Raw genomic sequence first — 10,779 nt, 5'->3', positions numbered from 1 at the left:
GGCACTTCCCCCACATGCCATGGTGCGTAACTTACTCAACAGTCATTTTCCAGAGTTAAATCAGTTTCCCTGTCTTGCGCAATGTCTCACATCTACAGTGGAAGTTCAATTCATTTCATTATGATGCAGGTAAAATGTAAATCTAGGGAGAGATAAACCTGACGTGTTCATGGCTTATTGTGACATAGTTATAAAGAAGTTATAACTCAGTCTATGGACATAGTATCACACTGATCACAGAAAGGATTTTTCAGGTCCAGTGAGAGAAAGCTATGGTGGATTATGATGTGTACTAATAGCAAATAGCTGATTGGTTAATTGGTCAGATAGGATCATAAATTACTTAAATGACTTATGACAGGGGCAGCATGGTGGTGCAGTGATTAGCACTGTTGCCTCACACCTCTGGGGCCCAGGTTCGAATCTCCGCCTGGGTCACATGTGTGCGGAGTTTGCATGTTCTCCCCATGTCATCGTGGGGTTTCCTCCAGGTACTCCAGTTTCCCCCACAGTCCAAAAACATGCTGAGGCTAATTGGAGTTGCTAAATTGCCCGTAGGTGCGCATGTGAGAGTGAAAGGTGTGTGAGTGTGCCCTGCGATGGGCTGGCCCCCCATCCTGGGTTGATCCCTGCTTCGTGCCCATTGCTTCCAGGATAGGCTCCGGACCCTCCACAATCCAGAAGGATAAGCAGTTTGGAAAATGGATGGATTTATGACTTCAGAGTTGAACTTTTATAAGTTAAAATACCCATTCTATGTCATTCATTGAACTCCTTCATCGCTTGTGCCATTCAGGGTGACAGGGCTCTAGGCTCTAGAGCATTTTCTGGAAACAACAGGTGCAAGACATAGAATAACTCAGGATGGGTTGCAAACCCTCACACCTGGCCTCCCCTCTGGCAGTCACCATATCACAGTGAGTCCTCACACCTGGCCTCCCCTCTGTCAGACACTATAGATCAGTGAGTCCTCACGCCTGGGCTCCCCTCTTGCAGACGCCATAGATCAGGGAGCCCTCACACCTGGGCTCCCCCCCGACAGACGCTATAGATCAGGGAGCCCTCACACCTGCTCTCTGGCAGACATTATAGATAGAGATCACTGCGTGCCAAAACAAGCAGGTACATGAACACTTTCTTCCCTCAAGCCATCACTCTTATGAACAGCTGAGCCAGCTGCCTGTTCAGTCACACTTATGTCACCCCCCCCCCCCGCCCCACATTCGTAAGCGATACCTCATTGTTTTTATTGTCTTCCTGCACTTTTTATACATTTATCCAACCCACGTGCACGGTGACTATACTATATGAATTGGAGAAATAATCCTGAATTATGATTCTGTTTCCAGTCTTGTGTTGTCATGACTTGTAGGCTGTGCCTGTACATATAACTGCGAAAATACCCCCATCTAGTGAGTAGCAGGAAGCAACGCACCTTTTTCCACGAAAGGTGGTATCTTGAGTATCTTCTCCGTGAAAAGGACTGCCATTGCAATTTTACAATTGTAAGTATGAACATCAATGCAAAGAAACATTTTCTAATAAAAAGGACTCAAAGCAAACATTGCAGGTACTTGTTCGTCAATAACAAGTTCATTTTCCCAACATTCAAAACCTGCAGCAATGTGAACTTGTACGCAGTAAATTATAAATAATATCCGAATGACAAGAAACAGAATGGACGTACAGCTGTCAAAGCTGAACTGAAATCGCCTGCTTACCTCCGATATTGGCTGAACTACACTTCCCGACAAGCCTTTCGGCGCTTCGGTGAAAGGTGACAGGTTATATCCAGGCCAAAATGGTGCTTGAGCCGCGTAGATAATTGATATAGCGTATTTTACGTAGTTCTTTATGTTTTTAGATGGCATTTGTTGCTATTAACGCATATACTGTTGGGTTAGGGTTATGCTATATCAAATCGAGGCGAAATTAGTAGTCCATTCACGTTGTATTCTATGGAGTTAAGTAGTTGAAATGCAATTCTATTTTTAGCTAGGTAGCTTATTACTTTGATCTCAGAAAGTTGTGCTTAAGTGACGTTAAATGTAACGACGGAATTAGCAGTTCCCAAAAATAAAGTTAGGTTGCTTAACACTTTAATTTGGCAAAGGTAGGTTATGCATCAATACCTTAATTTGATATTGCTTATGAAACTGCTCTGTTTAAAAGTACTTTGCAACATGCATATTACACGTATGTATCCAGCTTGCTTTTGACTCTGTCGCCTACATTTGTGCTTTGTTTTTCCAGAGCTGTTTGTTTTATAGTGATATATGAAGTGTTGTGCAAAAGTCTTCATATTGGTGTTAGTTATTTTGCGTATTTTTATTGCCGCGTTAACAGGAAAACGTTGTTTTAGGTTTATAAATATTTATTTTGCTAAAAGCAATCTGATCAATAACATATAAGTGATATTAATTGTCTAATGTGGAGTGTTTATCATGTTTGTAATATAATTCACATGATTGTCAGTTAAAGCACACTGATTTACAGAACCAGTTGTGTAGATGAGGGGTATGCAGTTGCATCTTCAAAGGGTGATTGTGTATGTAGGTTTTCTTCAATAACCTTTAGGCGAACTGTTCAAATCCAGGTGTGAGAATTCTTCAGCCAGTAAGTCCTGAAATTAATAATCTAATTAGAGCATTGCCGCGAAAATCCGTGCACACAATGACCCATGTCTTTCTATATTGCATAGAATGAGGGCTCTGCAATGGGTTTGCAACCCATCCTGAGTTATTCTATGTCTTGCACCTGTTGTTTCCAGAAAATGCTCTAGAGCCTAGAGCCCTGTCACCCTGAATGGCACAAGCGATGAAGGAGTTCAATGAATGACAGAATGGATATTTTAACTTATAAAAGTTCAACTCTGAAGTCATAAATCCATCCATTTTCCAAACTGCTTATCCTTCTGGATTGTGGAGGGTCCGGAGCCTATCCTGGAAGCAATGGGCACGAAGCAGGGATCAACCCAGGATGGGGGGCCAGCCCATCGCAGGGCACACTCACACACCTTTCACTCTCACATGCGCACCTACGGGCAATTTAGCAAGTCCACTTAGTCTCAGCATGTTTTTGGACTGTGGGGGAAACTGGAGTACCTGAAGGAAACCCTACGACGACATGGGGAGAACATGCAAACTCCGCACACATGTGACGCAGGCGGAGAGTCGAACCCGGGCCGCAGAGGTGTGAGGCAACAGTGCTAACCACTGCACCACCATGCCGCCCCCCCCCCCCCCACAATGACCCTTTCTGGATAATTGCAGATGGAATAAAACCAGGCAAGGATCAACCATACTAAAAATGTGAGGTTGTGGAAGGTTTTACCTCACACCATGAAAAGAATGAGCATAAGACATTAGGTCGTCTCTCCCAAGCAGAAATTTCATGCAGTAAAGTGTTTCTAAATGAGCCATCCAAGCTCTTCTGCAGAAGCATAAACAGGCACAGTTTAGGACCAGAAAAGCAGCAGTTGGCCACAGATGAGACATCAAGCTTACTTCCTGTTGAAATCAGAAGATGCCAAGTGCAGCTATGAGCTCAGAACTGCCAAACAGCACTGGGACCCTGGTACAGCCATCAACAGTCTGGAGACGTCTTGCTGGAAGTGGTCTTCGGTAAAGAGTCGCCAGGAAAAGGTCATTCCTCAGAGGTGGACACAGCTACACGACTCACCTGTGTTTGAAAACACAAGGACTGGGGTGCAGAACAATGAAAAGTGGTGCTGAAATGGCAAAAAGAAGGCAAAAAACCCTACAGGTTTGGGGCCACGTTCCTGTAGATGGGAGCTGGAGATGTGGTCAAAATGCCTGGCCTCCTCACTGCCAAGAAGTACAAGCAGATTCTGATCTATTAGGGTGTACCATATGTATACAAAAGCAGGCATGTGATCGATCCCAAATTCATTCTGCGGCATGATAATTACCTCAAAGAGATGGTGTGCCCCCCACCCCCCCACCCCCAGAGAGCCCTGACCTCAACATCATCAAATCAGTCTGGAATTGCATGTATAAACCAAAGCAGGGGGGTCAGCAAGAGTCTGTAGCAGAACCGTGGGAAGTTCTCCAGGATTCATGGAACAACCGACCAGCCAAGTACCTTAAAAAAAAAACTGCACAGTACCTGAGAGGATTGATGCTCTTTTAAAGGCAAAGGGTGCTCTCACCAAATTTTGGTTTGATTTGTTTGTTTATTGCACTTTCTAGGAAGTTTATTGATTAATAAACTATAAGCATTTTCACGTATTTTCATAGTGTGTAAGACTTTTGCACAGAACTTTATATATGAACATGCAGTACCAAGTCTCCGAAACCAAGAAGAATATTACATTTAATTGTAATTATTTTAATGGATTTCTTTCTACTTATTCTTGGGCCAGTGACTTTCTGACGTTCTTATTGTTTAAGAATGTTAAATATCATAAATGTGATGATGTTTGCTGGTTTAAGGTTGAATACTGGAATGTTCTAACTTTACTGTGGTAAATCTGCTTCTAGATACCTAATTCCTGACCTTCATCATGGATGAAAGCAGTTTGGAAGCAGCCATAGAAACCTACCATGCCCAGCTGAAGCAGGTGGAGTCTGCCTTAGGTGCTGGACTGGATTCTTCCCAACAGTCAGATCTTTTGAAACTGAAGGATGACTTACAGCAACTGATTCAACTCACCGAGTCCAGCTTGGTGTCGGTAAAGAAAAGTCGGCTGCTTGCTAGCCTAGAAGAAGCCACTGCACCTCAGAGTGCATCCCAAGTAGAGAGGACTGAGGCTGGCAATATGGATGAAGAGTTTTCGGCTTTTTACTCAGAGCTTGGTGGGACCTCTGTGGAGCGCATGTCTGGCAGCATGGAAGAACCGTTCAATTCCCAGATAGCTTCCTCTTCTAGCCCTGGTCAGGCTAGTGAGGTTGATGATGAGGATGGTGATGAAGACATTGATGGTAATGCTGATGACGACGGAGATGATGGGGAATCCTTGAGTGGGTTGAAAGTCAGAGCACCGTATCGCACCTCCTGGGGGACACTGGAATATCACAATGCAATGGTGGTAGGACCAGAGTACTCCGAGGGGTCCGAGCCCCACGTAAGAGTGCTGTATGTCTACCCAACCAACAAATCCATGAAGCCCTGCCCCTTCTTCCTTGAAAACAGGTGCCGCTTCATGGAGGACTGCAGGTAGTTCGTTTACGGTCAAAAATTCCTCTGTTTAAGCATTTCTGTTACCTCTGTTTTGTTTGTCCTCGAAGGCGTGCTCTTTCCATCAGCAGTGGCGCTGCAGCTTATTTTCCCGTTGCTAGGTTTTCACACGGCGAGGTGGTAGCTGTTTCCGAGCTGAGAGACTTCCAGGACACAGACCTGAGTAATTTGCAGGAAGGTTCCTCCTGTTTGGCCAGGCATGAAGATGGCATATGGTATCCAGCAAAGATAACTGGTCTGTCATTTCCTCCCTCTTTGTGCATTTTGATCTATACTACTGGTATCTTGAAGTATTGCCTTATATCTTATCTTGTCAAAAACCAATTTAGTGACTGCAGAAGGTTTCTTTCCCCCTAAAACTTTGGATTGGCCATTAAGGGCCTTTTGCAATCCCGTTGTACTAGTATTTATGGTACTATGGGTGATTGATTGCAAGAAAAATGAGTTTCCACTTAAGAAAAGTTCCTTTTGGGCTCCAACTAGTAAACAATGTTCTAATTTAATTTAAAGCTAGCATTCAGTCTTGTTCATTTCATTTCTGTCTTTCTGTGGAAAGTTTTGTGCAAATGTAATGTTATTTTAACTAACAAGATTTGATGTACATTTATTTAATGAAATACCCACTTTTTACGCAGAAATCGATGGTGGTTATTATACAGTGAAGTTTGACTCGCTTCTTCAGAAGGATTTGGTCGTAGAAGCTGATGGGATCATTCCTCCGATGAGGGAAGATGATTCTCCATCGTCCGAATCTGACGAAGACGACGTAGAATACTCTGCCTTTGCTAAAGGTAGCATTCATTGTTGCTTTGCCGTACAAGCAAATGTCGTCAGAAGGATTTCTGAAAAGAAATAAATGGTGTAGTGAATGTGTAATTGGGGGATGTTTTTGGGGAACTTAAAGAGCTCATGAGAAATGGTTTTGAATATCTAAGCTCACTCCACCATGTATTGTCCATCAGTTGTAGATTCTAATGAAACGGAGACATGGGCCCTCGGAAGTCCTTCTGATTTTGGTGGCTGGGAAGCTCATACGCGGGGAATCGGTTCCAAACTGATGTCCAAGATGGGTTATGAATTTGGAAAAGGTAAGCATTTCCCAGATGCCAAAGTGGACTATTTTTTTCTCATAAAGTCGACTGAGACCGAAATTGAGAACATCTAGATAAGGAGAATGAGATGCAACCGATTAAAACATTATTGTTACTTGTAAGGTAGATGTACGACTTGTTCTGGGAATGATAGGAGGAGGAGAGGAGGCGTGTAAACAAAATACCCCCATCTAGTGAGCAAAACAAGAACGAACAACCGAAAAGAACGTGGGTCTGGGTTTTCTTCTGGAGTAGATAGTAAACACACCTCAGTCGGAGTGGTGATAAGGTACAAATAAAGTAATTAAATGTTTATCACCTGATCTCTTGCTGTCCGGGGGCTTCCACAGTAACCTCCACAGTAACCCCCCCCCCCCCCCCACACACACTGACCTAAGGCTTTGACCTTTCCTTTCCACATTATCTTTTACAGTATAGCTGCGTGTGCTAATAGACCAAGCTGACTATGTCCCTATACCCTATATGTTGTAGGTACATTACTGTACTGCACTGCCACTTAAAGCATGAACTGTGCTTCCTATTTCTTGATTCGGGTAGTAATTGTCCCTCGGTCTCCCCTCTTGTTACGTTGTTGATTATTGTATAGGAAGTTTTTTTTAAGTTATTCAAGAAATCGGTCTTTTGGATTGTAAAGTCTGTGCTGTCATGAATGTTGCACTGTGGGTTCAGGAGGGAAATTATTTTTCCGGTTTGCTGTGTATTGTACTTGAGTTGACAAAGCATGTCTTTACTGGATTTGACTTAGGCCTGGGTAGGAACGGAGAGGGCCGTGTGGAGCCGGTGCTGGCTGTAGTTCTGCCTAAAGGCAAGTCCCTGGACCACTGTGTGGAGATCGTCCAGAAGAAGGCACTCAGGAAGGGTGGGACGGAGGCCTTGGTGAAGCGCCGTAAGAAGAAACCGAAAGGAACGGGCGCCTCCCAGGGCCAGAGAGACGTGTTCGATTTCCTGAACAGCAAGCTGGGGGACCAGGAGCGGAAGGCTGTGGATGCTCCTGCCCCCCAGAGGAACAGCAAGGAGGTCTATAGAGGCGGCAAGGGCACCAAGCGCTCTATTAATGTGCGGCTCTTCCAGACCGCTGAGAGGGTGGTCCAGACAGAAAGAGAGATCGACAGACTCACCGAAGCTCTGGGCAGAAAGGCGGGCAGGTACTCGCTCGCTCGCTCTCTCACACTCTCTCTCTCTCATGTCCTCAGCTGATCTCAAAACCTAAAGCATTACCTAACCCTCCTCTCACTGTAAGCAGCTGAAACCTCTAAAAAGCTCCTTGTCAGCCTCTTTTGTGCAGTAGTATGTAATGTCTCCCCTACGGTATGTTGCCATGATTAGCTACACCGGCGTTCTCTTTTTCCATAAATTAAACACCTGCGGTTTGCCGTCGTCATTTAAAGAAATGGAATGGCTTCCTGTAGGCTGCAGTGAAAGTGAACATCTGGGAACCGGCTTAGAAACTCGCATTGGCTAAGCACTCAGCTCCTTGTCATTAGGTTTAGTTAGGGTGATCCTTGGAGCCGAACAGTGTACGTGTACACACAGACACACACACACACACACACTCGCCCGCCATATCGCCGGGGGAGGCTTTCGGTATAGACGGTCATGCCTGGGCTCATTTTGGGAATGCCTGCTCTCGCTGAGATCAGCACCTTAGCCCCTCTTTGCTCATGCTTTGAGCCGCCAGTGCTATTCATGGCAGTGTTAAGTCTAAAATGTGAGAAAGTGTGACAGGGAGCAGGTTAGCAATAAACTTTTATTTCTACCTATCATGAAAATTTGCTTCTAGACAAAAAAAACAGAAGGTCATTGCCTCTTAAGCCCTTCATCACTAAATCCATATCCTCACAGTAGTGTGCTTTGGCTTTGCGGGTCAACAGTCCTGCCTGTCTTCTTGATACTGTAGGAGAGCCCACTGGTACCGCATCAAACACGATCAGGTATCCATCTCTCGTTCCTTTGCGGCTTTAACCGTTAGACGGGAGGTGCCTCTTCTCTTTGTTCTGCCTCTGTTCCGGAGCCCATGCGTGCCGAGTCAGACCTTCCCGTCTTATTTTTCCAGAGATAAAGCGACGATTAGCCATCTGGAAGAGAAGCTGTCTGGGGCGAAGAGGTTGCTGTTGCAGCTGAAGGCCCAGGAGCTGAGCATCCAGACGGAGCGAAAGAAGGCAGATACACACAAGAAGATGACAGAGTTCTGACTCATCACTGCTAATGATTCATGACCAGTGGGACACAGTACTGTTCCCAGACCTCTGTCTCGTACTTATTTATGTTTACAGGTGATAATAATAACTGTGTGTTTGTACAACGAAGAACACTGGCTCAAGAATACGTTCGATTGTTTTACCAATTTTTTTTTTTTTTATCACTGACTAGGATATGTATCAGATATGGATTTCGGGGGATGAAGCTGTTTCCAAATGTTAATTCAAAAGCACATTTTAATGAAATATTATTTGTAAAGGTTCTTTATTTCGACATAAATTCTGTAAGAATCCATATCATTAGTAACTAACATTTTATTCACTGTGGTATTTTGTCGGGGAGTACTTATAATTTTTGCATTGTTACTGTCGATGTTTTTGTGTCCCTCTCCTCGCCTCTTGTTTCCTTGTCACGGTCGTGATGTAAGTTTTGGACCCGAAAGCCACCCTGACCTTCACTCCTCCTCCACTTCAGATTTCTTCAAGTTGGATTGTAATTAGCAGCTTTCAGCAAGATTCTGACACTTATTAGCCCCATGGTGAGAAATCTGGCCCAGGCCACTCATTCCGCAGTTGTATTTTTAAGTTTTCAGAGTAAACGTCTTGTCTGAAGAAAGCTTACGAATTTGTGGATCCTGAATGTAAGTGTGTATTTGATTAGAAGGAACGTTTTTCAGCTGAAAACAGTTGATTTCTCTTGGCTTGGAAACAAAAATATTGCAACGCAAATTTTATATGTGCCTCGACACGCTCCTTTTTGGTCTAATGTTTTAGAATTGCAGATTATGTTTTACTATTATTATTATTATTTCTTGTCACTAGTATGGCAAAACCAGAGATGATCCAGGATGACCTCAAAGTCTGCAGGTTAAATATGGAAATGCTTTTGCTGATGGCATGGAGGACCTGGAGGTCTTGGGTACAGTAGACTGGAGTCCCAATAACTGTCAGTTAGGACCTGGTTGTTATACATGTTAAATGCTAGTGACACATTTCAGTGACAGTTTCCTTAAACATCCATCTTTCAACTGTTTAGGCTCTAGGTGACTGGCCAGCATATCTCAGGCAGAATAGGCCACAGGGCTGGGGGTACAACCTGGATTGGATGCTAGTTAAAGGATGCATACAGCCATTCACTACAGGCAAATTAGGGACACCAGTCAGATTGACTGCAACTGGACTTTAGTCGGAACCCAAGGAAGAGTTGACAAACTCCTTATACGCAGAGCAGTGGTGAAATTTGGACCCTCAACCAGGAAGGTGTGAAGTCACCATGCCTCCCATCTTATCGGAATACCTCTTTTATATTTATGAAATCTCTTATGATGCAACTGAACATAATGGTTGTATGACAGTAATCCCTAGTAAGCATGTTCTTGCAAGCTGGTCTACATTGATCTCTGCTCATCCTTTGGTGTTTCTTAGTCTTTAATGAGTCACCCAACTCTCTGAATCCCAATAGACAAGACCAGTCAAGAAGTTGTCTTTGTCAGAGATGCTGGGATTTAAGCCTGACAGGTCTTTACCTTCCATGAGTCAGACGTCTTTCCTGTGAGGTTCACTGGCTTCTGACCACACTTTGATTTCCTCCCTGTATTGTTGAGAAATGTGTTTGTGTAGATCAATACCACCATTTGGGGACTGGATGTGACCTCAGCCGATGTCCTGATGCTCTGGGTGTTAGGAAATGGATCAATAGTGTGTTTGGCTTGCAGTAAGCTTAAATTTTTCATCATTTTAATTCCAGTTTGGGGCAGAGGGTAATGATGAAAAATGCTTCTAGGATGTGGCATGGAAAAAAATAGCAGCTTGCATTTATGATTCATCTACACATCAGATATTACAAATAGCCAGAATGTTAAGCTATCTTTAAATGCCCTTAACGTCACATAGAGGTCAGAGGAAAAAGGAGGCTGTCTAAGAGTTTCCCAAGAGGCCAGGGACAAATTCTTTTTTAGAATGGGGAAGGACTTGCCCTGAACTTTCTTCACTTGACTGCAGCGTAGAAATTAATTCAGCAACCAGACCGGCCTGTCATTCCATTAATTACAAATTTGGGTGCTCTTTTATTAAAGACAATGCCAGAGGCCATTTCCTTGTGCGTCTGTGCTATGCTCCCTACCTGCTGGTAGTTCTCTTCAGGGAGTGGCCTGAGAACCTTTTTAGTGTTGGATTACGGCTGCATGCCACCTATAGGTAGTATTTTTCCCAGCTGCATGGTAGCTCAGAACAGCCCTTCTAAGTAGAATAACAGATGAGTGTTTGAATGT

At 43.9% G+C, this 10,779-nt stretch overlaps 1 protein-coding gene across 3 annotated transcripts; it reads left to right on the top strand.

Moving 5' to 3' along the window:
* The first annotated feature begins 1,762 nt into the window (after positions 1-1,762).
* On the top strand, positions 1,763-9,130 carry zgpat (zinc finger, CCCH-type with G patch domain). 3 transcript variants are annotated; one of them, XM_049017994.1, is made up of 8 exons: positions 1,763-2,113; positions 2,771-4,161; positions 4,503-5,178; positions 5,301-5,434; positions 5,835-5,990; positions 6,162-6,287; positions 7,057-7,456; positions 8,365-9,130. In XM_049017994.1, the coding sequence occupies exons 3-8, from the start codon at positions 4,526-4,528 to the stop codon at positions 8,501-8,503; spliced, it is 1,608 nt and encodes a 535-aa protein (XP_048873951.1). In that variant the 5' UTR covers positions 1,763-2,113; positions 2,771-4,161; positions 4,503-4,525; the 3' UTR covers positions 8,504-9,130. The 3 variants fall into 3 exon arrangements, with proteins under 3 accessions (XP_048873951.1, XP_048873950.1, XP_048873952.1); XM_049017993.1 differs by lacking the exon at positions 2,771-4,161; XM_049017995.1 differs by lacking the exons at positions 1,763-2,113; positions 2,771-4,161 and adding an exon at positions 2,139-2,196.
* Positions 9,131-10,779: the final 1,649 nt, after the last annotated feature.

This window comes from Brienomyrus brachyistius, chromosome 6 (assembly GCF_023856365.1).
Source record: "Brienomyrus brachyistius isolate T26 chromosome 6, BBRACH_0.4, whole genome shotgun sequence".
In the NCBI taxonomy this organism is placed as follows: domain Eukaryota; kingdom Metazoa; phylum Chordata; class Actinopteri; order Osteoglossiformes; family Mormyridae; genus Brienomyrus; species Brienomyrus brachyistius.
The sequence above is the reverse complement of the archived record's forward strand: the minus strand, read 5'-3'. Positions and strand labels throughout refer to the sequence as shown.

Coding starts and splice junctions, on each gene's coding strand:
- zgpat (XM_049017993.1), top strand. CDS start 4,526: ATGGATGAAAGCAGTTTGGAAGCAGCCATAGAAACCTACCATGCCCAG. Junction 5,991..6,161: donor ATACTCTGCCTTTGCTAAAG/GTAGCATTCATT, acceptor ATTGTCCATCAG/TTGTAGATTCTAATGAAACG. Junction 7,457..8,364: donor CTGGGCAGAAAGGCGGGCAG/GTACTCGCTCGC, acceptor TTATTTTTCCAG/AGATAAAGCGACGATTAGCC.